The sequence below is a fragment of the Haemaphysalis longicornis genome, unplaced genomic scaffold (assembly GCF_048455015.1).
Source record: "Haemaphysalis longicornis isolate Haplotype H1 unplaced genomic scaffold, Haemaphysalis longicornis Haplotype H1 scaffold_12, whole genome shotgun sequence".
Lineage (NCBI taxonomy): Eukaryota > Metazoa > Arthropoda > Arachnida > Ixodida > Ixodidae > Haemaphysalis > Haemaphysalis longicornis.
In genome coordinates, this window is record NW_027526225.1 from 7,071,341 (window position 1) to 7,097,314 (window position 25,974).

Here is a 25,974-nt window from a genome sequence, read left to right on the forward strand (position 1 = left end):
CCATCAAACTCAAACCGGCGGTCCAACGAACACAACCCTCGTGATTCATTCCCTGGCAGCGATAGTTCCAACCTGCCATTCTCCCACCAGCAGGCATCAACCGGCCGCGCCTGTCCTCTCTGTCAGCAGGAAACCTCTGTCACCTGCATGCCAGACAAATTTGCCGTCAGCGTGAATGCACGGAACTTCACTCTGACGGAAATCAGCGTCAAGACGGAAGGCAACTGTGTTATCGTCCACGCCAAGCATAAAGAAAAGTCTGATGACAATGGCGGCTACGTGAAGAGGGAGTTCACGCGACGTTATGTACTTCCCGAAGACGTCGATCCGCTCACCGTCAAGTGCCACCTCATGCCCAACGGATTCTTGGCGCTCGAGGCTCCGAGGAAGAATGTGCCCAAGCAGCCAGTCAAGCCCATTCCGATTCAAGTTGAGCATGTTCCCATCAAGAAGATTGTGAGAACACCACCTCTGTGACATCTGTTTGTCGATATTCCATTCTGCATGACCTTTATTCACGAGCCGCTTTCGCATGAAAAGGTCCCAAGCCATATGTTCTACACTGACACTTATTTTATCACCAACAACAAGAACATTACATCATAATTCTAATCAAACTGACCATTTTCGCTTTCGTGATGCATGAGTGCAATGCAATGTGTCAATCAAAGTACAAAGTTTCTGGTGACCAGTGTGCCTATCTTCATTGCATGGCTGCAAACATGTAGTCTGAAGAGTGGCATACCATGCTGTGTGGTTGCATGCTTGGTTGTTTTGTGATAAATTAGTCGCAGGAAATTTTGTCCCTAAGCAGGGAAAAAAATTCCCCCGCATTTCCCCGAGGGGGAGAATGTGAAAGTGCGAATGCACGGTTGTCGGCCCGCTTGCGGCGCTTGCGCTCGGCCCCCGCAGCCCACCGCCTCGCCGCCTTCTCTTCCATCTCTTCCATCGGGTTTGTAGTATCACGTGTACACCACGCAGTTATCAAGCCGCTATAACGCCGCTGAGTCGCCAACGCACGCCGCTGACGACGTAGTTTGAATGCGTTAAAGATATAAGGCGCGTCACTAACACTGATATCAGCGTCGTGTCCGTGGCTTGGTCGGTAGAGCGTCGCGCTGCGGCCGCAAAGTCCTCGGATCGAAACCTGGCGCCGGATGCTGTTTCTTTTTTAAATATAGAGGAGCACTGCGGACGCCGACGCCGCCGCCGCCGCCGCCGGCGGTGGATGGTTTGGGGTCGCTTATAAAGTGCATTAAAAGCAAACAGCGCAGCGCCGCGTTATTTCACTGTTCATTACGGCACAAGCTCGCTGCGTGTTGTAATGCTTCATTTGGATGGGCGTCAAGAAAAGCGAGCAGCTTTGTTTTAGTTATTTGTTTACGAATAAAGGATGGAGCAGCCTGTCGGGCGTTAATCTGTCACAGCTTTGTTTTTGATTGATTGATTGATTGATTGATTGATTGATTGATTGTAGGGTTTAACACGTCGACGCAACGCAGGCGATAAGGTGCACTGTAGTGGAGGGCTCCGGATTAATTTTTACCACTTGGGGATCTTTGATGTGCATCAAAATCTTGTACATGCAAGCATTTTTGCTTTTCGCTTCATCCGAAAAGCAGCCACCGCGGCCGGGAATCAAACCCACGTCCTTGTACTCAGCAGCACAAGGCCTTAGCCACTGAGCCACCGCGACGGGTCACAGGTTTGTTTTACTCATTTATTTACAAATACAGGATGGGGTAGCCTGTCAAACGTTGAGCTATCACAGCTTTGCGTTACTTATTTATTTACAAATACAAGATGGAGGAGCCTGTAAGGCATTAGCCTGTCACAATCCCACCATGGGGTTGTGTAGAGTGACTCGGCGGCTTTGGGTTTTCAAAGTGTGCCTCTCCATCTCAACTGAAAACTGGGTCACAGCAAACAGTGTCGCAGAATTTTGGGAAATGTCCCACATTGTGGCAATGTGGTCAGTCGAGAGACAAAGGAAAACTTGTTTTTCAGCCATAAATGACAGGGAACTTTTTGGTACTAAGCTAGCAGCACTGTATGTGCTGTACTAAGCTAGCAGCACTGCAAATCCACTGTAAACAAGGTAACCCTTACCTTTATCCTTGTTGCATTTGAACCTCAATGAATCGGAACATGAGTACATAAAACCACAACAGAAGTTCTTGACAAAACAGGCCTGCATCCTTATTTATTTGATGAAGGGTGTGATCTTCGTCTGGTGGCTACTCACAGAACTGAGAAGGATTAAATTTTCCGCAGTGTTTACGAACAAAAGGGCCTGTATACTTCTGCAGTTTCGGATGCCTTTTTTTTTTTTTTTTTCTCAAGTAGCTTCTATAAAGCTGCCCATGCGTTTGGGAGCACTTTGGCAAACGCCCGGCATGCTGGCATGGTTTGGTGCTTGCCTTCCCACAAGACACTGAAGCCGCGCAGGAAAGCCCTCTTAATGCCCTTAATGCCCTCTTGGAGCCCTTTTGATGGTTGATGGTGGAGGATAGAGTGGGGCGCCAACCCCGCAACAGAACCTTGTATATGGCAATAATGGCGTGTTGTACCATCGTGACTAGCTCGTCAATGAACAATTAAGCTACTACGTGTCTGAGGAGCACAGGTAACGGACATGTGGTGTTTGTGAAAGAGAGATCATTAAATTATTTGTTTTATCTACTTGTGTACCACCAATATGCAGCTATTAACTCTTACAGTCATGACAGATATGAACTCTCTACTTTGCCTCCCAACCATGAGGTTAGTGTAGACTGACATTTTTACAAACTCGCACCAAAGTCAGCGTCGCCTGCAGCCTTTGTATTGCTCTGTTGAGGAAACAGCTTATAACACTTTATTGTACTATCATTCCGGCTTAAACGCTCCTTCAGTTGACCATGCACTTGCAACCTCCTCTCCATTTTATTTGGTTGCGGTCCACGAATTGAATTTGTTAGGGGCAGGCTGCCAACCTCAAAAATCTCAGGGGAATCGAATGCCACCCATTGCACAGCTTGCAATAGGAATTTTCTATGGTTCTACATCTCCCCAAAACAGTTTTTCAGGTGGGTCATCAAAGGGTAGTGTCCCATGTTTGTGGCCGACATGGTCCCGTGTGTCTCATCTTCAAGACTCGGGCTGTCTGCTGTCCTCCCTGTAGTTACAGCAGAATGCGATGACAGCACGTTTATGAGAAATGCAGGCATACTTAGGATACTGCAGTACCACTGTTGACTATGTGTTTGCTGTGGATGCAATTGAATTCCTCGTGTCTGTTGTGTGAACCTGTAGTTTTTGCACGTATCACTGATGATTATATGTGAGCACATAAATTCACGAATTCACTAACCACCAAATTCAACTTGGCGAGCTGCGCTCATTATGTTGTCATTTCTGTTTGGCTGCTTCCTTATCAAAGCACTCCGTTTTCTTCTAGGATGAGGCGATGATAAAAATGTTCTCACACTACCGTAAAAATATTTTGCGCCACAGGGTACCCATACCTAACCTGTAGAAACTGGTCGGAGGAGTTTCCTACTTTTCTGTGAAGCCCCGCCAGCACAGGCATCTGACAAAACCCTTCGAGAATGATGGTGAAACATTACAGCTCAGCCTTACGTTCACCGTTCATACACAGGAGTACGTACTCGTGTAGATTTTAAGCCACACCGTGTCAAGGGTGGTTTTAACACCTGGGAGTTGGATGCGGATAATATCTGGCAGGGCCATTCCTTCGATACAGTAGAACCACGTTGATACATCCTCGGTTCATACAATCTCCCAGTTACTACGCTGTCAATTGTGAACACTAAAAATTCCCCATAGTACGTTTTCCCGGACTGTACATTTCTCCCTCGTGTTCTGGAATGAGAGCGCCTCTCACTTGGGAAGACGAAGATCTGTCTTTTGCCAGCAATAAAGGTTTTCCTCGTCCTCCTCCTCTTCCTCACGTTCTTTTTTTTTTTTTTTTTTTACGTATCAACGAGGTTCTACTGTATTGAGTCATTCTCGTTGAATTTCACCACGGTAGCATACTGGCATACAAGTGCGGCTAATTATGTATACATGACTGTAAAAAATACCATTGGGATAATTTGAGGTTTTTTTACTCAAAAGTGAAGCCGCTCTGACTGCAGGCGTCAACGCAGCGCACTAATTAAGCCATCGTTATTTCTTCAAACATGGTGAAGAAAAATTTGGAGCAGTTCTTCACACTTGTGCGTGTCCATGATTCTTTGGGGAACGGGGAAAATAAGCTTGCTCAATGGAAATTTTGTCGCTCACAATACTGAGACACACGTTTGCTTAAAAAGTGGGGAAGCTATGAGACAAGGAAGGAGGGATTAGAGATTAAAATGACAGGTCAGTGTAGGTGATACGGGTTCTACCACCAAGAGATCTCTTAAATGGGTCCACTTGAGTAGTGCGTCAGGGCCTGAATTTGCAGTGCAGCAAAGAGGAGTTCGAATGATCCTCTTTGGGCAATTCTTGATGCAACTTCATATTTGACGACATTTGGAGCAATTGCTAGCCTGGTGTGGCAGAGCTAGCTGCATTCACAGTGCAAGTTGAATTTTATGCAACAAAAGAAGTCATAATACATGTACTATATGCGCGAATTTACAGAAGTACTCACTCTCATGGGAGGAGCAGCATTTAGCCTAAGTGAACCTTCTCGCTCCAGCAAGGGTGTGCAGAAATCACTCTGAAGAAACCATTTCCCCAAAGAAGCTTTTATTCTTGCAGTCAGGTGTAGGAATGAGCGAGCGAATGCTTTTGAAATGAACAGGTTTCAGCTCAGGCACTTTACGCAGTTGAAATTGAACGTTGCTCCCAATCTGCAAGAAATTTTCACTTTGATTGCGTTCTATCTGTGAACTAAAAATTTTTTATATGGCCCAAGTGAAATATTGAAGCGCCATGAACAAGCTTTATTCGAACCATCTTCCCTTATCCTTACTCCCATATCCCACACCAGGGCCTCTTGGAATCCTTGCTAGAATAAAGTAATCCATTCCGTGTATATGGCTCAGGTCAAGAGATCGGGGGTCAGGACAGGCTCGTTCATTTAAATATGTTTCAAAACCAAAATGTGCTTTAAGATAGTGCAGAAAAACTATAAAAAGCAGTAGTGCCCGTTTGTGCTTCTTCTATTGCTTCCATCTTGTTTTTCAGTACTATTCAGTTTTGAAATGGATAAAATGGTATTTAAATCAAGCAAATAGGCATTTATAAAATACTCGGTAGAGGCAATTTTCCATGTTTGCACAAAAAACATTAACTCTACACTGATTCTTGGCAAAAATCAGCCAGTTCAGACCATTTTATAAGCTTTAGAATGGAAACAGCTAGTGGGCAGAGGTGAACTAGTAGCTTTTTGGAGCCAGTACGGTCCACTGCGTTGTCAACTGACCACTGAAGAAAGACGTTGCGAGCTGCAATTCTTGATTCATGCAGTGGAGTACCTAAATGACTCTGAATGTGACATTATAAAGGTGTATTCAGTTTTATTTAAAGGAGCCATGAAGACAAAATACAAGTTGAGTTTATTAGAAAGACTGCTTAGTCCCGATAACAATGATACCAATATCATCGCAATCTTCGAACAAATAACGGAGATATGAAAGAAAACGTGTGAAGCAGTCGCGACCCCCTAGCCAATTTTCCGCAACTTTTCTATGACGTCATGGAACCTTGTTTGTGCGATTGGCGGCCGCCCAACTGACCTGTCGCGACGACACATGACTGGACGTCTGTAATGGGGCCTCTAGTTTCATTTCACCGCATCACTTGAATGCTAACGTGCAGTTAACGCACCGAAAATTATGTTTTATTGTTGGCCCGTATGATGTCATTCTTGCTCATAACACATCACTGTGACGCAAAATTTGAAAGTTTTTAAATACTTCTTGCTTTTTTTTTCGTTAAAAAAACATCTTTTGTGGCTGTAATGGAGCTGAGTGAGATACTGAATTCTAGTTCTTTCAAATTAAACGAAGTTGTATTTTCTCTTCATGGCTCCTTTAAGTAGTCTGGAGAGTTGACCGGACGGTACTATGACGCCAGAGGACTTGTTTTCAAAGAGGCCCCAAAGCAAAGGCAGGATGGGCTTGTATCAAGAGTGTGGTACCTAATTTACAAATGCACCATACTTTGAAGAGGGGAAACAGTGTGTCTATAGACTAAAATTAAAAAAAGTGTCACCATGCCTACACCATTCCTGACTCTAGCTACAGCTTGTGCCTCACAAATACTCAGTGCAGATAAGTGGAGGAATTGTAAAAGCCATGGTGCGAGAACCTGTAAACCTCCCAACAATGAGGTAACCATTAATAACCAGCTAGCTTCTTATTGCAGAACTGCAAAGTTTACAAACAAAATTGCAAAAGAAATTAAGGGATGTTTAGAATTTAAACTTCTAAGCAAAGAAAGCACCTCATATCACGAACAGAAGCACAATCTAAGGCGCCTTAAGTGTCAACACCAGCTGAAAGGCAATGATGCAGTTTACCAACTCACTTAACAAACCTGGAGATGTTACTTCAGCGTGCTGCAGGCACACAGTCTAAGGCAAACAATTATGCTGCTCAAGTGGCATAGATTAACATAAAACTAGCCTAAAGAGTGTGCCAAACTTTTCGTGTCCACAGTAAGTACAGCACATACAAAATATTTGTCCAAGAACCAACGTAAATTTTAGCAATTATGGTAGCAGTTGCATAATGTAAACAAAGTGCAGGACACTTTGTAGCCACAATTTTAATTATATTTAAATTTTGTTTTTAGCAATGGCGAACTTGGAACTACAAGTGCTTCCTGAGTTATTGCAAATCTGGCCTCAGAGCTACAATATCCACACAATTCGCAATTGCCGGGGCTGCACGCTACCAGGAGCAACAAACCGGCTGGCAAAAAACAAAAAAAAAACTGAGAAATTGGTTACGAACCTTTAAAAGGCTTTATTAACAACTTCCAGGCACAACGACTTCGAATGGAAGTACCAGCTTCCACAACAAGGGCCCGACAATGCTTTGGACACAACAAAACTTCTTTGAGTCCCCGAACAAACAGCAATGTCCTGCCGTGAGCAGACTTAGTTTATCACATTGAACACGCACGCGTGGTGCACACACCCGAAGTTCACTTCTTGTCACCCGCACCTTTCGATTCGTGGCGAACCTCAATGGGGATGGGCTTCGCTTCTTCCTTCTTGGGGGCGTTCTTGCGAGGAGCCTCGAGCGCCAGGTGTCCGTTGGGCTTGAGGTGGCACTTGACGGTCTCCGGGTCGACGTCTTCGGGGAGCACGTATCGGCGCGTGAACTCCCTCTTGACGTAGCAGCCGTGGTCGTCCGACTTCTCCTCGTGCTTGCCGTGGATGACGACGCAGTTGTCCTCCGTCTTCACGCTGATCTCTTCGGGGGTGAAGTGGCGGGTGTCCACGCTGATGGCGAACTTGTCCGGGCTGCACGCGACCGAGGAGCCCTGCTGCTGCTGTTGGGCGACGGCGCGAGAAGCGTGCGAACGCCCGGCATGACTAGGTTCCAGGTAGAACCGCTGGTGGAAGAACGGCGGATCAAACAGCTCACCGTCGAGGAAGGAGCCGCCGAAGTCGTCGTTGAAAAACCGCCGAGCGAAGTCTGAGGGGCCCCGGTTGTAACCGTACAGGAACGGGAACAGAGCCATTGTCGTCGTGTTCGAGTGCGAACTGCGAGAAAACTTACAGCTTCACGAAACAGGCAATCCAATGAAATCTGACAGCTGCCTCGCGCTCACCGGTTAAATAGCGGCCAGCCCCACCTTCCCGTATTTTCACGAACATTCTCCCACTAAAAAAAAAAAAAAGGAAGAAAAGTCAAACGCGGATGGCCAGTCTTGGTCACGTGGGCAAAATGACGCATGCGCAGTCTTTGTTTATGTCGTCTGCTCCGCGTGGGTGATCGGCTGGCGATCGGTTTCGTTCTAGAAAGTTCGCGCGGCTTCGTGCGGGTAGTTTTGTTTGATTTTTGACTGCGCGCAAGTGGGAAAGAGCAGAAAGCTCACGCATGTACCATGAGCGTAGCCTTCTACATCCCGTCATGAGAATACTATGCTTTCCAACTAAAAAAGGACAAAATCCATAGAATAAAGACGGCGTGCGTGACACCAATTGTTTAGCTGTACTTAAATAGCGGGCACAGACTGCTGTTATTATTACAGACAATGGAGAGTTTTAGCTGACCGTTTTTCACGGTCCGCTCCGCTCCGATAGCAAGCGGGAGCGCCATTGCGCATGCGTGGCGCGCTTGGCCGCGAACGGCATTGGCTCCGGTTGCGCTGACCGCGCCGCTGATACCGGAGCGGACCGTCGAAAACGGTCAGCTAAAACTCTCTACTATTCCTTAAACGTGACCTTTTGCCAACCCGTGCACTGCAGCAAAAAAAGAAGTCATGTTCGGTTGAAGCGAAATTTTCGACGATCGTCGTAAATTTTTTTTAAATGTTGTGTTCTTTTAAAAAAGTTGGAATATTATAGAGTTGTCAAAGGAATTGTCAAAATAGTAAAAAAAATCTTCTAGTTTTTTGGTGGTTGATCTAATACTTGAAATTTTGATTGGAAAGCCAGCAAAGAAAAAAAAAAAAAACATGCCGGGTATACGCAACCATGTGCAACGCACTCGGATTGAATTTTTTCTAAACTCATCGCAAAACCCCAGGTGGGCCAAGATCGGTGGAATGCTGGTAATATAGAAAAACAAAGCTCACGTGAAATAAGCTTTACTTCCTGTGTTTACGCAGTAAAGTGATAGATTCCATCGATTGTAGGGTTTAACGAACCGACGCAACGCAGGCGGTGAGGCGCGCCGTAGTGGAGGGCTCCAGATTAATTTTGACCACCTGGGGGGATCTTTAACGTGCGCCGAAATGTCGTACACACCGGCATTTTAGCCTCCATCAGAAAATCGGCCGCCACGACCGGGAATCTAACCCGCGACCTCATGATCAGCAGCACAACGCCTTAGCCACCATCGCGGCGGGTCAGCCAGAAAAAGTGCAAACGCGGACTAAATTCCTATCGATGTACGCTGCCTTTCCCTGTGATACACACACACACATCAGTAATGGGTGAGCACACAAAAATCTCAAGACATTCTCAGTGAAAGACGCCGTTGATCAGACACCTCCAGAACATTCCGGGACGCCGTAGAAAGAACGCGTATGTCGCATTTCGCGCGCTTTCTACGCAAGCAGACAAAACAAAAGTCACGTGACGTCTAACCAATCCCGGAGCGCCTTTGCTCGCGGTCGTTGGCCTCGCCGGTGTTTCTCGTAACTTCTCGAACTCGTTTCCGGACGCAGACGGCAGGATTTAAAAGCCGCGTCTGCTCCAACACCGGGTCAGTTCACGAATCAGAGGTGATTTCGTGCAGAGGGAATCTTCGCAAGTGATCATGGCATTGTTTCCGCTGCTCAACAGTGCTTCGTGGGGCCCCTCGGACCTGGCGAGGCGCTTCTTCGACGACGACTTCGGCGGCTCCTTCCTCGACGGCGAGCTGTTCGACCCGCCGTTCTACCATCAGCGGTTCTACATCCAGCCGCGTCACCAGCAGGCGTCACGCTGCCCCTCCCGACAGCAGCAGCAGCAGCAGGGCACTTCCGTCGCCTGCGCCCCTGACAAGTTCGCCATCAACGTGGACACCCGCCACTTCGCCCCCGAAGAGATCAGCGTGAAGACGCAGGACAACTGCGTCGTCATCCACGGCAAGCACGAGGAGAAGTCCGACGACCGCGGCTGCTACGTCAAGAGGGAGTTCACGCGCCGCTACGTGCTCCCAGAAGACGTCGACCCGGAGACCGTCAAGTGCCACCTAAAGCCGAACGGTCACCTGGCTCTCGAGGCCCCGAGGAAGAACGCCCCCAAGAAAGAAGAATCGAAGCCCATCCCGATTCAGGTTCAGCACATGCCCGCCGTTAAAGACTCAGGAAAGAAGTGAGAACAATGTCGGGAAGGTTGGCTATGCTCCGCCGTGATTTGTGGTTTGGCGTGAAACCATGTCCGTTTGTTTTGTATGCGTGTCATTTATGAAGTTTTCTTAATGGGTGCACAAATGTCAAGCTCAGGGACCATTCGTTCGTTTCCTTTCATTTCTTTGTGCGCGTGACATCGCCTCAATAAACTGAAAAAGTTCCTGATATCTTCAATTGCCTGTTTTCATTACGTGGTCACTGGTAAAGTCTGCACAGATATGGTAACGTAATGCGGACAGTACTGTGACCACTATAAGACCATCTATGTATGTATATATAATATGCGTTAATACTTAATGTTGACACTATGCTCGCTGTTCGTTTCCGAATGGTGGCCATTAACAAAAGCTACCCCAAAGAAACATAATTGTGCGATTGTGGTGGTGCTTCTGTAGTGCCATGCGTTCAAACCACTTTGATGCTGGTTACTAGTTCTTGGTACCTCCTCTGTCGCTGCTGATGTTGTCACTGATTAGAAGGTTCGTTAATGTTAGCACAATTCTGTTGTCGAAAATAATGTCATATGGGTTTGAAATGGAGTAGAGCTAGTTTTGGAAGACAAGTGCAATTCTGTTGTCGAAAACAATGTCGTGTGGGTTTGAAATGGAGTTGAGCTAGTTATGAAAGACAAGATGTGGTGCTGAACGAATTATCAAAGGCCAGAAATGAAACAAAGATGTATGTTGTATCACTGGTCCCTTCAAACATATACATATCATTGTGAGGCCTGTTTTGATTTTTTATTATGTATGCTGCTTGGAATTGATTAGGGCAATCTAGATTCTTCGATGACGTTATCACTGCATCTCACTGGACAGCATCAAATGTGCAAAACACCAATGAAATCTAAAGTACAGTGACCAAGTTTAAATTCACCACGAAAGCCAATTTGGTTCTGGCTGAATCGTGTTTCCCGCCAGAGCGAGATAAACTGACCCTGTGGGCTTGACAAGTCCGGAGGAACGTACAATAATTAACCTGCCACAGAGGAATAAAATTCACCCAGTGGTATCAACCCCAAGACAACGTCAGACCAGTAGTGACAATAACCGCGAGGCTCTTATCCGGTTTAATGGTGTGCCAGTAGCAACGGCTATAGCTGGTTGAAACCCACAGCCCAGTGCGAGACGTGTTTTAAACCGCACTCGTCAGAGTTATGATCTGTAGATGCTGCATACAGTCAGAATTGTTGTCTTGCAACACGGCTCAACTTTTTGTTTCACTCGGAACAAACAACAGCAAAAAATAATGTGCTTTTTAGAGCACGACATTGCAGAACATCACAACATTTGTCATTTTGCAAAGTTGGCTCGGGATCAGATATGTGGTACAGCTTCACAGTTTAGCACTTGAAGTATCTACTATAGTGATGGGGCAGGCATTAATACCATCAAACTGTGCATCCACTGGCATCGAAGCTACTACACTGACACATGTGGCGATGTTGGAGGGTCGTGTTGTAGCGCCCAACACGCAAGCGGGTGTTACTAGTTTCACAGTGGTAGTAACCAAACGTGAAACCTTTTCCAACCCTTCATAACCAATAGCTGTGCAACAAAGGGATTGGAGGTAGAAAGCGAGCAGTTCCCTGGCCACTACCCCGCTCCCCCATCCCCGGCAGAGTTCTAAAGCGAAAGCTTTCTTAGTGCGACCGATGGCACCCTGTTAAAAAAAACTAATGCAATCCCCCGTAGACCAGTTGGTTGACCGAAAAGCTTTGACAATAGCTCTGGACACAGCACGTGCGTGAAGCTGGACTTCTGTTGTGTCAAAACGGTTACTTAAAAAGCGTGAAAGAGGAATGGTTCTTGATAAGACAATACATATGCATCGATCATGAAGAAAGAGTAGTAAAACAGTGTACCTTTATGTCATAAACCACGTATTGGTACACATGCACATCGTGCGTAGATGCATTTACTTAGTGCACGAAAAATAGTCGCGTGGGTGCATTCTTCGTTTGCGTTTGGGTCTTTGAAGGTTTGAAGACCGATTGGACGCACTTTCAGCGAAGGTTGGAGACACTTTTAGCTTTCACGCTTTCAACTTTCTTCAGTATGGGATGGTAATTTTTTTTCTACAGTGAGTCGCAGTCTGTATCCGAACGAGCACTGGGACTGAGATGGAATGCCAGGGTTTCTCGACAGCCAAGTAACAGTGCAGTTCTCAAGCCATTCCTGACATTGGAGAGAAGCGGTGTGAGATGTCACTGCTCGATCCTACACCAGATGGCACCATTCTGACTTATTAAACGCCTTGCAATCATTGTGTGGTCATACTCCTAAGAATGCTAAAGAAGTGCTAACCTTCCACCCCTCTCGTTTTTTAAATGTGCCACTCTGAATTTGTTTAAAGGAGCCATGAAGACAAAATGAAAGTTTGTATTATTCAAAACAATTGGTGTTTTGCTTGTCTCTTAGTGCTTATCCGAGAACAAACGATGCTTTATTCACTAATAAATTGAGCAATTTAAGCTGAAATTTCAATTCTCCCACTGCATCGTATGTTTCGTGATGTCAGCAATGGCGTATCCTGGGCATGTACCTAAAAAAAACATTGTATGTTGACCAGGGGCGGTATTCTCGTAACTGTCCCTTTTGAAAACGTCCCTTTTGCGTCCCTTTTATCGTGACGTACTTCCGGTTAAGCAGTGGACGTTGGCAGCATGAAGGAAGGTTGGCAGTAGGTTTGCCGCGCTTGCGTTACGTCACTTCCGGTTGTTTGCCGTTAGCCAATCAGGGCTCGCCAAAAGGGACACTTTTGAAAGGGACGCAAAAGGGACAAAACTCGAGAATACCGCCCCAGGGCTGCTACCATGTCACATACAGCCATTTCGTTATCTTGTTATCGTCCAATTTCAAAGATGGTGCTGCATTGCTGCTCAAGGCCCACTGTTCACACTCTGCTTCTGATTTGCCGTATTTTTGTTACAGTCGATAGCAATCGTTTCATAAAACATCAGCTATGACTCGACAAGCAGGGTCACATAAGTGGCCGTGCCGCTCATGCCAGTTGGTCAGTGTCATACAAGCCCAATGCATCTGCCGGCTGTGTTAAGCAGTGTCAGCCAGCAAAGTGCCGCACTAACTGCTTCGACGTGTACGTATTTGTTCGTAACTTTCATTGTTTACCCAACCACTTTTAGTGCTATAAAAAGAATGTGCACTAGATTTAGCTGCAAACAGGCCCTTCTGCAAGCTTCTGATCCCTGCTTATTTTGCATTGGATTTTGTTGGCCTCAGACAATCGCAACGAGCGGCCCGTAATACATCATCAATTCAGTGCAGAAAAGTAGCTGGTAAGTCACATGCGTATTCTCTGTTTTCCTCTTTACGTAGCTCGTTTGCGTTAATAAAAGTGGTGTCAGTGTTATTCCAATGAGGCAATCTTTTGAGTGAACCAAACTTGCATTTCGTCTTCATGGCACCCTCAAGCAAGAACGACTTCAGCATTGCCTTACCACACCGAATGAAACAGGTGTGTGTGTGGTGTTGTTTGGGTGTGGACTAGTATTTGATATCCTCACGGCAGAAACATGCATTCTTGTATGGTGCCCAGTAGCTCCTACTCTAATTATGTTACGTGACAAGTTGACCAAAGAACGCTTTTATTTGATTTGATCTGATCTCACCTTTATTTCCCTTTCCTTGTCCTGTGCGAGGCTGTGATACGATTTTGGCTACAGTGGCAGGTTTTATGCTCAGCACGGCTGCAAGGCATGTGAACCTACAACTTATCATCCCTTCCTAAAGGAAGTTGAGAAGAGCACAGACCGTAAAATTGCACCCAACGTTCGCAAAAAGTGCGTCCAATCGATTGTCAAACCTTTAAAGACCCAAATCGCAAATGAAGAATGATTGTTCGTGCACTAAGTAAACACATCTACGAACGATCTAAATGTATACCGATATCTGATTTATGAGGCAAAGGTATAATATTGTACTCCTTATTCATGATGATGCATGTATTGTCTTGTTCGCGATTTTCCAGTAACCGTCTCGACACAATGAAAGCCCGATTTCATGCACACGCAGTGTGTCCAGAGACCTTATCAAAGCTTTTCGGTCGCTGAACCAGTCTATGGGGAAATGCATTACCTTTTTGACAGGGCACCATTATTTCCCACTAAGAAAGCTTTCGTTTTAGAAATTCAGCGGCTACGTAGACTGTGCAAACAATTTGACGAGCCATTTCATTCTTCTTCATTCATCCCAACAAAATTCAAGGGAATAATTCAACTATAGAATTTCGTTCTTTAGTTGAATTATTCAATCCGTTCAAGCAACCAAGGAATCTCGAAGAAACATTCTAGGAAATCCGGGCTTCCACGAGAAGAGAATAAAATAGAATGAGCTCGCAGGAGCGGACATTTGTTGTCGCCCATTTGTTGCCAGCGCAGCTTTCAATTTGCTACAGCCCGGGGCATGGTTTCAAAGCTAATATGCCTGCTGCCTTGGTCCCAATGTTCAGAATTCCTGTAGCCTCAAGCCCATGGCTCCCTTTCGATTGGAGCCTTCCCACCCAGTTGGCCCTTTTAGCCTGACGTTTAGATACATTCAACCTGATATATATTACAGAGCGAAAAAATTAAGGAACATATTTATGTGATAGACGGAGTGCGTAGCACATTTATTTTATTTATTTATTTGAGCAGACTATCAGTACTGTACAGGACCAAGATAGGAGTGAAAAACCATTTCGACAACCGAAGTGAAGACGATATAGAACAATCTCAATGACCATGGCTTTACATGGAAAACAAGCCCGAGTAAGCACATTTGTGCAACTTCTGGAAGGTATATTCACACGAAAGCATGCACATAGCAATGCAGCAACTTGACAGAGACAAAGAGAAATAAATTTTATTTACATAAAGGGTTAGGGCGCGGTGAGCACGACCCGGAGGGTCGCAACGACTTCAGCCGCTCGAGTCACGAGCTCCTTCTGGAGCTGGGGGTCCAAGCGGCCCAACACCTTCATCCACTGGTCAGGAGAATTCGAGGGAATGGGTCCTCTGCACAAGCCCACATTTGGTGTTGGACCGTGGCTTTTTCACCGCAGCGGGGGCAGAGCGAGGATGGGTAGAGGGAGGGGTGGACATGATGAAGGACGGCTCTGCACGGTAGAGATTCCGTTTGGAGTTGACGCCAGAGGCGTTCCTCCTCCAGAGTGAGGGATGAGTGAGCGGGGGGAAGCGTGCAGCAGGAGAGGCAGTAATGCTGTGTGACCTCTCGGAGTGTGAGGAGACTGTCTCTGGTCGATCTGGCTTCATGGAAGGAAGAGTCCACATCGTACGCCCGGGTGACAAGTGCTCGGGCTGCCGTGTGGGCCGTCTCTATCCCTCCAATGCATGTGTGAGCCGGGAACCATTGGAGTTCGACCGTGTTGGATGGCGAATTTAGAGCGAGAATTTTGTGTGCCGGGGCGGAAATGAGCCCTTTGGCAAAGTTTTGAACGGCAGTTTTAGAATCCGAAAATACGATTTCAGGGGTGAGCCTTTGGGTTAATGCTAGTGCGATTGCCGCCTCTTCCGCGACATGCGGGTGACGGGTGTGAATGGTGAGGGTTGCAAGCGGAGGAGATGACGTGGAGTGAATTACAGCAATGGCGAATGCATCTTTATGCTGATATTCTGCGACATCAACATAGAGGGTCACTCGGGAAAGGGGAAATTTTTTATCTAGTGTCGTGGCTCGATGAATCCGCCTGTCAATATGAAATTTTGGGTGCATGTTTTTGGGAATCGGTCGAACGATGATACGATTTCTGATTGATGATTTGAGGCAGCGCACAGACTCAGGGCTTTGAGCTGGGCCGATCCCGAGTTTCTGCAAGAGGAGTCTGCCCACGGAGCAGCGCCCTAGGCGGTTGACTTGGTCACTGCGGTGGCCTTCGATTAGTTCTGCTGCCGTATTGTATGTCCCTGTTGCCTCTAATCTGGCAGTGGATGCGTTCGGTGGTAACTGCAAGGCGGCTCGGTATGCTTTGCGGATGAGACCATGTACTTTACTCATTTCGCTGTCGTTAAGGGGAAGATAGGGAAGAGCATATGTGAGTCTGCTGATAACAAACACTTGTACAAGTCTCAAGCGGTCTTGTTCTTTCAGGCCGTGCCCTCGGGCAACGATCCTACAGAGCAGGCCAATTATTTGGGTAACATGCGCCGAGAACTTTCTGATTACCTCCGTATTCCTCCGATTACTCTGTAGCATAAGGCCTAGAATTATGAGGTTCGTGACCCGTGGTACAGGCTTCCCGTCCACTAAAACATGGATGGAAGCCTCTCGCAAAGGCCCAGATCTTTTTGCTGGGAAGACAAGCATCTCTGATTTGGTGGGAGAGCATTGCAGGCCCGCTACTCGGGCTCCCTGCACGACGGCTGTAGCACCGGCTCGAAGGGTTGCTTCTATGTATGCATCACTTCCTCGAGTGACCCATAGGGTTATATCGTCTGCATATATGTTGTATTGAAGACTGGGCACTCGATCCAGAGCACAGGCTATGTGTGACACCGCTAGATTAAACAGTAAGGGGGATATGACCGACCCCTGCAGTGTGCCGCATGACGGTAGGTGTATTTCAGGAGATTGTAAGTCACCCAGTGCCAGTGTGGCTGTTCGATGTGATAGGAAGGCACGAACATAGTTGTACGTCCGTACGCCTGGCCCTGTGTGTTCTACGCCTGCCAGGATTGGCGAGTGAGATACCTTATCAAATGCTTTTGTCAGGTCCAAGGCTAGAATGGCCGCTGAGTCACATGAGGGAGGTTCCTTCAGCAAATCCCAGTATATAGCCTCAGGTGGACATCGTTTGTCGCAAGCCCTGCCCTGAAGCCATACATGTTGGGCGACAACAATTCTTTTTCTTCTATGAGCCTGTTTATTCGTGCCATAATTATTCGTTCCATTATTTTTCCAATACATGATGTTAGCGATATCAGCCTGAGATTTTCTGTCGAAAGCTGTTTGCCCGGTTTAGGGATTAAGGTAACATTCGCATGACGGAACTCTCGAGGAAAAGTGCCCTCTGTCCAGTGCTTGTTAAAAAACTTGGTGAGATAAGATATTGAACCATCGTCGAGGTTTCTAAGCATCTTATTCGTGACTTGGTCTTGCCCTGGGGCGGAAGACGTTCGCACATCCTGCAGCGCTCCCCTGACCACTGCTTCTGTGATATCCTCGTCCAAGCAGGGGTTAGGCGGCCTGGAGTAGTCCTGGTGCTGTTGCTGTTCCCCATCTGGTACATATCTATTGATGAGGTCTTGAATTGCCTGGTGCATATCGGTCGCAAGCTGTCTGGTAAGTTAGGTAATTTGGTTTGCCGGCTCCTTTTTAGAACGTGATGGATCGAGTAGGTGTATTAGGAGGGACCAAGTCCTCTTCATGCTCATAGCGCCTTGCAACCGATCGCACAGCTCTTCCCATCCTGATCTCATGTTTGCATAACATTCGATTTCCTTGGCTAGGGTGGCTATTCACTTTCTTAGGCGCCTGTAATACTTTTGAGTGCGCCATCACCTCTTAAGGCCTTTGAGAGCTTCCCACATATGCTGCAATTTAGAGTCGACGCGTGGCGTCGGTATTTCGGGATCTAATTCTTTTTGGTGATTCCGTACATCCCCCAGGAGCTGCTCCGTCCATTGAGCTACGTCAAGCGCTGGGAAGGAAGGCAGGCCCCAGCTTGTCGTGCCTCCCGGAAAGCGTGCCAGTCTGTGATGACAGTCTGCATACGCTGTGGTGGTGTGGGGTGTTTCAGTGTCGTGTGTAGCTGTATTATGTGATGATCACTGCCGACGGTGTAGTCTAGTCTACTCCATTCTGCATGGCCCACTCTATAGGCAAGGGTGAGGTCCGGGGTGGCGTCCCGTTGTACACTCGTTCCCTCCCTAGTTGCATCTTCACATTTTGCAACGCTTACAGCACTTGAAGAACACCCCTCCATTTGGTGTCCATTGTTTTCCCTCGTATCTGATGAGGATGTGTCATGGTTTGGAAATTCATCACTGAAAACAGCTTTGCCAGAACTAATGAATGATTGGACTAAGCCCTAAAAGCTAACGACCATTCGTATCTCAGAAGTAGTGTCTGTACACAGTGATGCGCCTGTGCAATAAGAGGTTCAGTTTTTGGATGCACCGCTTGGAACTAACTTTACAGCTCATTAAATTTCGGTGTTTCGAATAGGCACTCGAAATGGTTCCTTGCCACTGGTGCCACCACAGTTTAATGAGCTGTAAAATTAGTTCCAAGCGGTGCATCAAAAAGCCGATCCTGTTAATTGCACTCACCTGGACTTATAGTATTGGAAAATATCAAGATTACACAGTTCTATGGCTAACACTGTTTTGTCTATTGATCCTCCAAAAATGAATTATCTGCAATTATCTTGGTAATTAATGGAGGGAGAGAGAGAGAGAATGATCTTTAATTTAATGAAGCCTGGCGATGTTAGCCGGGCTAAAATGCCTAACAATTGCTACGCCAGTTGACGACGTGATGAAGATGATGTTCAAGAACTTGGACTGACTCAAAGAATAATGCCATATTTGAAGTCAGTGGGGAAAAAGCACTAGCACTGACAAGTTTCACAGAGTTTACTTAAAAATTAAAGGGAAGCTGTTTTAAGAGCAGTGTCCCCCCTGGGCTGTTCGCTGAGGCCGAATTCCATCCACCTTCTTTTCCATTCCCTCATCAATCCCAAACCGAAGGTTTTCAAAGCACCTACAAGCACCGTCCAACAGATGTTCTAATTTTCATTATCTTGTCTGCTGGTTGTTGCTGCTATTTCTCTGTGGCTTTCAAACTTGTTCTGCTTCGGATAGGTGGACCTAATTCTGGCTTTGTTTCTGCAAAGGCCGGATACCTACCTTGAGTGAAGTAAAAAGGGAGCTGTATACGTGAAATGGCAGTAAAGAACGAAAAATTCCAGGGTTACAAATTCCTCCTTAAGTTGTCAGTCAGAATACATAATATGACCACTGTTAATATGTCCTCAAAAATGTACATACAGGTGGCATAGGCAGGGTTTGCAGGACATTTCTTCAGCAGCCTAAGGACTGTAAAGAGTAAAGATAGGTTCGTTTAAGAGACTGCCACATCGGCATAACAATCACACAACTTTTGTAAACTTCAAACAGCTAAGCTGAAAGCAAAAGGAACGATTGACAACTATGACACCACTGAGAGCTAGAGTTTGTATGATTGGTGGCCAGCAACAAAAGCTACTGCTATAAGAAACGCAATTGCATGATTGCAGTCATGCTTAAGGTTGTTTTTGATGGCACCGCTTGAATGTTAGTGTAGAGCTAACACCCTGATAACCCTGTTCTTGATACCTCCTCAACGATATCACTGCTGACAATGTCGGCTACTTAAAAGGTTTTCTTTTGCATAGACATTACGGGCCAAAATAAAGCTAAGCGCGTTATAAAAAGTTACTGCTTTCAAATGAAAAGAACATGTATGCCGCCTTAAAGGTGGCCTTTCAGGGCAGTTATTCAGCCTCCAAGGAGGTAATATTGGGTAGAGAAAAGTTAAGTGGGGGGACTTCATGGCACATGTACACCGCACGGCAAAATAAGCCTGGGCACGTGGGCGCGTGGCAAAAGGCGTTGCCGCGCCATCTGACATTGCACTTCTGGTGTCGAGACACTGATGTGAGCGTGCGCATCCAGTTTCTGTCCTTTCCTTCGGTGGTGGTGGTGGTGGTGGTAACACACATTTAATTTATGTACTAGAAGGAATACAAAGACACCATGTAGCAAATTTTGGTGTCTAGGGGAGAGGGATTAGGTAATGGGAGTTGGGGGGAAAAAATATGATACATTCAATGGGCTACGAAAATAAAGGAAATGGTGCAGGCCAGATCTCTCGAGAAAGTTTTGTAGAGCGGTGAGCAGGCGATGGTTTTCGCTCTGATTGAGACGACTTGGATAAGGCCTTCGCTTCAAGCAGCAAAGCTGTTAGCATTCCGCGCTTGGCGCTAGGGGTAACTTTTTACGCTCAACACGTCTCGTTCGCACACGCTTCGGCGGCAAATGGCGAGGGTGTAGCGTGCTTTGCTCCATCTGCCCGGCTGTGATAAAGGACGAATTGCAACGGGATTTTGATATCCTAATCTTAATTTTAAGGGCCATAGGGTTTGTTTCGCTTTCTAAATGCAAAACTTTTGTTCTGTGCCTATGTCAATCAATTCAACGCAACCTATTACTATTTTTGTTCTTTTTTGTCAAACCCACAAACCCGCCGATCTCTGCTCGTGTTTTTTTTTTTCGTCAATGCTTGCTGTAGTACTCGTGCGAAGTGACTTCTCACCCCACTTTACTCAAATAATCTATTTCTCACCTCAATTCCTTTTTCCGTTTTGGTGTGCTCATTTTTAGATACCAATCAACTGCATGTTTTAGACAAAAATGCAAAGACGCGATGGGATATATGTGGCACAAGGTGGTCACAGAGGCGGGTGCGACACGTTATCTGTTGGATCAGGGCACAGCAAGGCAGAGCAAGCAACGCACACTTCACCCTCGCCGTTCGACGCAGAAGCGTGTGCGAGTGAGGCATGTTGGCAAAGAAAGTGACCCCGACGGCAAAACGCTGAATGTGGTCAGCTTTGCTGCTTGAAAGGGAAGAAAAGACAGGGCAGTGAGTGTGGTTGGATGCGCACATGGATGTCTCAACACCAGAAGTGCAACATCATATGTCGCGGCGATGCATTTCGCCACGGGCTCGCGTGCCCCGGCTTATTCTGCTGCCGGGTGTACATGCAAATTGTTCACTCCAGCTAGGCCACACTAGGTGATAAAACAGGCTTTCACTAATGCAGTAATGATCGACACAATATGCAGGATCGTCAAGTGCCAGCTCATTCCTGTAAGAACTTGGGTGATCATGTAAGAGCTTGTAAAGCTTGTGTGATCATGAACAAGGGATGTAATCGCATGTAGCCCAAACCTCTCCTTGGCTGAACTGCTCACAAGCCGATGAATACTAATTTTTGCCACAGGTAAGAGTGAATTTCCAAAATGCAGCCAGCTACTTTGCTGACGTGCTGTAATCTCGTGTCGGCCAAGACAGCAGGCAGAAACAGGCAAGCTGAGTGTGGCATTGCACCGTGTATCCTCTTTGCATAACGAGCCATCTAGTGCATACATTTTTCACTTCATCAATAATGCCCCAAAAATTCCCATCCAAGAATGTCATTGGCATGTTTTGGAAAATTTGAACGCAAGTTTGAAGGGATGCAAGTCAAGAAACAAGCTGACTTGCACCAATATTCTACTGCACCTAAAGTTTACAAACCTTGATACAGGCCCTTTTAAAGTGTAGAAAATCTTGAATGTCAACAATTACAAACAGCACTGTCACAGCGCATTTTCCACTTGGCATTGTGTTACGGTAGAGTTCATTACTGTCTCCAAATATAAAAGGTTATGTGTAGATGTGTAAACTTTTGAAGAGCGCATTAGGCACCTATGGACAAATTGCCTTCAATTTACTTGCTTTGAGAGAACAGAAGCTGCATTACCTATTTAAAATCCTCATGAAATGTCCTGGAAAGCAAATAAGCGTTGTTACACAATTTACACAACTGCTGCTAGAAAGGGTGCTGCCGTAATCATAGTGTCGACATCACAGACAGAAAATAGTGACAGCAATAACAGAATTGGAGCATATGATTTGGTTCCTATGCCTTTTGTCTGCTGCGTAAATGTTTCCATTATAACAAAAGTTTGATTGTGCTTTTAGGGGCAAAACTCCTCAGGGGCTAGGGCTGTTGGAGTCTACTGTCATTGCCTCATGTAGTCACGGTATTAAACCACCGGGACACTTTTCCCAAAACCTCATGCTAGTACATAACGCGTACTAAAAGAATATATTGGAACACTGTTTTTCCAACACCTCACGCTAGAACGTAACGCGCACTAAAAGAACACACCAGGACACTTTTTCCAAAGCCTCGCACGAGAACGTAACGTGTACTAAAAAGAACACACCAAGACACTCGTTTTCAGTGCCTCGCACTCCAACGCTTCGTACTTCAAAGACATGAGACTCTTACAGCAAAGCTGTATACCTTTACCTCCAAACAGTGTCGTCTCCATAGGCAAAGACGCCACGGCGCCAAGAATACACTTATACACTGCATACTTTGCCCCTCCCCTGGTTTCATGTTAGAGAAGATGGCCCGGGATTTTGGCGCATTGTTAACACCACCTCAAAGCACAGTCATTGAAACTTTGTGATCTACACATACCTCTACAGGGTACACTGTTGCAGTGGTTACTAATGATTCATTTAGACCATGTGGGTATTTTTTTATGCATGTTAAGAGGCCACTCACAGTGTCGCATCATTTCACCAACAACAGACACCCAACCTTCACAGTGAGTCATCCAACCCTGCTGCAAAAGCAGAACTTGATGCAACAGCAAGTGCAGCAGATGACGTAAACAGGAGCATATGTTTCGCAGGTTGTGTCTATGCTGCAGTGTCGTTTCTACCTCATCACAACTGTTGGGCTAAAAAAAGGAAATGCTGCGATTATGACACATAAGGCTAGCACTTTCCCACAGTTCACGCAATGCTTAGGTAATAATGAATGGTCGCAAGGCAAAAATTGCTTCGCGGCACATCAACCTGACTTGCTGTAAACGCACACTCAGAGCAGGGTGAGATGTCATTACGTGTTAACTCCGCATGTATCTGTACGGTGGCTAGTGCCAGCAGAGCTTTCCACCACACATCGTGACCTCAGAGTACAAGAAAATGCCACAGCCAACAGAGAAATATGAAGTCTTACCCACGGTCGTACTCATAGAAACAGCATAAAAATAAAAAAAAGCCTTAATGTCTTCTTGGCGGGAATTTTCGTACACACCGGAAACGCCTGCCAAGCAGAAAACACAGTCAAGATATAGGAACAATGAGTTTTATTTAGAACCTCTAGTTATTTACACAACATTAACAAGTGTTTTTTTAAGTGCAAGTACCAGCTCGCACAGACAAAACACAAGGCACTTGCTTTGGCAAAACCTAGCAACAATTGTTCTAGCATTTGAACAAAGTCCTCTCGCCTGTGAAGACAGTTTTGAGCATGTTCAGCACACCGCGCAAGCAGAAAGTTCACTTGTCGCCGCTGCCACCTTTGGCTTCGTGGCGAACCTCGATGGGAATCGGCTTCGCTTCTTCCTTCTTGGAGGCGTTCTTGCGAGGAGCCTCGAGCGCCAGGTGTCCGTTGGGCTTGAGGTGGCACTTGACGGTCTCCGGGTCGACGTCTTCGGGGAGCACGTAGCGGCGCGTGAACTCCCTCTTGACGTAGCAGCCGCGGTCGTCCGACTTCTCCTCGTGCTTGCCGTGGATCACGACGCAGTTGTCCTCCGTCTTCACGCTGATCTCTTCGGGGGTGAAGTGGCGGGTGTCCACGCTGATGGCGAACTTGTCCGCGCTGCAGGCGACCGAGGAGCCCTGCTGCTGCTGTTGGGCGACGGCGCGAGAAGCGTCCGAGCGGCCGCCGTGGCTGGGCTCCAGGTAGAAGCGCTGGTGGAAGAACGGGGGGTCGAACAGCTCACCGTCGAGGAAGGAGCTGCCGAAGTCGTCGTTGAAAAACCGCCGGGCAAAGTCCGAGGGGCCCCGGTTGTAGCCGTACAGAAGCGGAAACAGAGCCATTGTCGTTGTGTTCGAGTACGAACTGCGAGAAAGCTTACTGCTTCACGAAACAGGCAATCCGATGAAATCTGACAGCTGCGTCGCGCTCACCGGTTAAATAGCGGCCAGCACCGCCTTCCCGTATTTTCACGAACATTCTCCCACGAAAAAAAAAAAAGAAAAAAGAGTCAAACGCGGATTGGCCAGTCTAGGTCACGTGGGCAAAATCACGCATGCGCAATCTTTCTTTATGTCGTCTGCTCCGCGTTGGTGATCGGTTTCGTTCTAGAAAGTTCGCGCGCCTTCGTGCGGGTGGTTTTGTTTGATTTTTGACTGCGCGCAAGTGGGAGAGGGTGGAAAGCTCACGCATGCACCATGAGCGTAACCATCTACATCCCGTCATGAGAATACTATGCTTTCCAACTAAAAAAGGACAAAATCCATAGAATAAAGACGGCGTGCGTGACACCAACGTGCTGTTTAGCTGTATTAAATAGCGGGCACAGACTGCTGTTATTATTACAGGCAGTATTCCTTAAACGTGACCCTTTGCCAACCCATGCACTGCAGCAAAAAAAAAAAAAAAAAAAAGTCATGCTCGGTTGAAGCGAAATTTCCGACGGTCGTAGGTCGTAAATTTTTTTAGATGTTGTGTTCCTTTGAAACGTTGGAATATTATTTGCAGAGTTGTCAAAGTAATTGTCAAAATAGTCAAAAAATCTTCTAGTTTTTTGTTCGTCGATCTAATACTTCATATTTCAATTGGAAAGCCAGCAAAGAAAAAAAAAAAAACGAAACCCCGGGTGGGCCAAGATCGGTGGAATTCTGGTAATATAGAAAAACAAAGCTCACGTGAAATAAGCTTTATTTCCTGTTTTTAGGCAGTGAAGTGATAGATTCGATCGATTGTATGGTTTAACGCACCGACGCAACGCAGGCGGTGAGGCGCGCCGTAGTGGAGGGCTCCGGATTAATTTTGACCACCCGGGGGGGGGGGGGGGGGGGGGGGGAGGGGGGGAGGATCTTTAACGTGCGCCGAAATGTCGTACACACTGGCGTTTTTGCTTTTCGCCTCCATCAGAAAAGCGGCCGCCGCGGCCGGGAATCAAACCCGCGACCTCGTGCTCAGCAGCACAACGCCTTAGCCACTGAGCCATCGCGGCGGGTCAGCCAGAAAAGGTGCAAACGCGGACTAAATTCCTGGCGATGTACGCTGCTTTTCCCTGTGATACACACACACACACACACACACACACACACATGAGTAATGGGTGAGCACACAAAAATCTCTAGACATTCTCAGTCAAAGACGCCGTCGATCAGACACCTCCAGAACATTCCGGGACGCCGTAGAAAGAACGCGTATGTCGCATTTCGCGCGCTTTCTACGCAAGCAGACAAAACAAAAGTCACGTGACGTCTAACCAATCCCGGAGCGCCTTTGCTCGCGGTCGTTGTCCTCGCCGGTGTTTCTCGTAACTTCTCGAACTCGTTTGCGGACGCAGACGGCAGGATTTAAAAGCCGCGTCTGCTCCAACACCGGGTCAGTTCACGAATCAGAGGTGATTTCGTGCAGAGGGAATCTTCGCAAGTGATCATGGCATTGTTTCCGCTGCTCAACAGTGCTTCGTGGGGCCCCTCGGACCTGGCGAGGCGCTTCTTCGACGACGACTTCGGCGGCTCCTTCCTCGACGGCGAGCTGTTCGACCCGCCGTTCTACCATCAGCGGTTCTACATCCAGCCGCGTCACCAGCAAGCGTCACGCTGCCCCGCCCGACAGCAGCAGCAGGGCACCTCAGTCGCCTGCACCCCTGACAAGTTCGCCATCAACGTGGACACCCGGAACTTCGCCCCCGAAGAGATCAGCGTGAAGACGCAGGACAACTGCGTCGTCATCCACGGCAAGCACGAGGAGAAGTCGGACGACCACGGCTGCTACGTCAAGAGGGAGTTCACGCGCCGCTACGTGCTCCCCGATGACGTCGACCCGGAGACCGTCAAGTGCCACCTCAATCCGAACGGACACCTGGCGCTCGAGGCCCCGAGGAAGAATGCCCCCAAGAAGGAAGAATCGAAGCCCATCCCGATTCAGGTTCAGCACATGCCCGCCGTTAAAGACGCCGGAAAGAAGTGAGAACAATGCCGGGAAGTTTGGCTATGCTCCACCGAACTATATGCCCGCTCGTTTTGTACATATGTTATTTATGAAGTTTTCTTAATGGGGTGTTCAAATGTCAAGCTCGGGGACCATTCGTTCGTTTTCATTTGTCTCTTTGTGCGCGTGACTTCGCCTCAATAAACTGAAAAAGTTCCTGATATC

General features: G+C 47.0%; 5 protein-coding genes across 5 annotated transcripts; 3 read left to right on the forward strand and 2 right to left on the reverse strand.

Annotated features, from left to right (window-relative positions):
• On the forward strand, positions 1-816 carry LOC144161855 (alpha-crystallin B chain-like). Its single transcript, XM_077692438.1, has one exon. The coding sequence runs from the start codon at positions 148-150 to the stop codon at positions 475-477; it is 330 nt and encodes a 109-aa protein (XP_077548564.1). The 5' UTR covers positions 1-147; the 3' UTR covers positions 478-816.
• A 6,143-nt stretch (positions 817-6,959) lies between these two features.
• Positions 6,960-7,798, reverse strand: LOC144162351 (alpha-crystallin B chain-like). The gene has a single exon (XM_077692846.1). It carries the CDS (start codon positions 7,684-7,686, stop codon positions 7,144-7,146), a length of 543 nt encoding a protein of 180 aa, XP_077548972.1. The 5' UTR covers positions 7,687-7,798; the 3' UTR covers positions 6,960-7,143.
• A 1,503-nt stretch (positions 7,799-9,301) lies between these two features.
• LOC144162352 (alpha-crystallin B chain-like) lies at positions 9,302-10,182 on the forward strand. The gene has a single exon (XM_077692847.1). It carries the CDS (start codon positions 9,432-9,434, stop codon positions 9,972-9,974), a length of 543 nt encoding a protein of 180 aa, XP_077548973.1. The 5' UTR covers positions 9,302-9,431; the 3' UTR covers positions 9,975-10,182.
• A 12,745-nt stretch (positions 10,183-22,927) lies between these two features.
• LOC144162353 (alpha-crystallin A chain-like) lies at positions 22,928-23,745 on the reverse strand. Its single transcript, XM_077692848.1, has one exon. It carries the CDS (start codon positions 23,673-23,675, stop codon positions 23,133-23,135), a length of 543 nt encoding a protein of 180 aa, XP_077548974.1. The 5' UTR covers positions 23,676-23,745; the 3' UTR covers positions 22,928-23,132.
• A 1,408-nt stretch (positions 23,746-25,153) lies between these two features.
• On the forward strand, positions 25,154-25,974 carry LOC144162354 (alpha-crystallin B chain-like). The gene has a single exon (XM_077692849.1). The coding sequence runs from the start codon at positions 25,252-25,254 to the stop codon at positions 25,786-25,788; it is 537 nt and encodes a 178-aa protein (XP_077548975.1). The 5' UTR covers positions 25,154-25,251; the 3' UTR covers positions 25,789-25,974.

Excerpts from the sequence above, each read along its gene's own strand:
- LOC144161855 (XM_077692438.1), top strand. The coding sequence starts at position 148 with ATGCCAGACAAATTTGCCGTCAGCGTGAATGCACGGAACTTCACTCTG.
- LOC144162351 (XM_077692846.1), bottom strand. The coding sequence starts at position 7,686 with ATGGCTCTGTTCCCGTTCCTGTACGGTTACAACCGGGGCCCCTCAGAC.
- LOC144162352 (XM_077692847.1), top strand. The coding sequence starts at position 9,432 with ATGGCATTGTTTCCGCTGCTCAACAGTGCTTCGTGGGGCCCCTCGGAC.
- LOC144162353 (XM_077692848.1), bottom strand. The coding sequence starts at position 23,675 with ATGGCTCTGTTTCCGCTTCTGTACGGCTACAACCGGGGCCCCTCGGAC.
- LOC144162354 (XM_077692849.1), top strand. The coding sequence starts at position 25,252 with ATGGCATTGTTTCCGCTGCTCAACAGTGCTTCGTGGGGCCCCTCGGAC.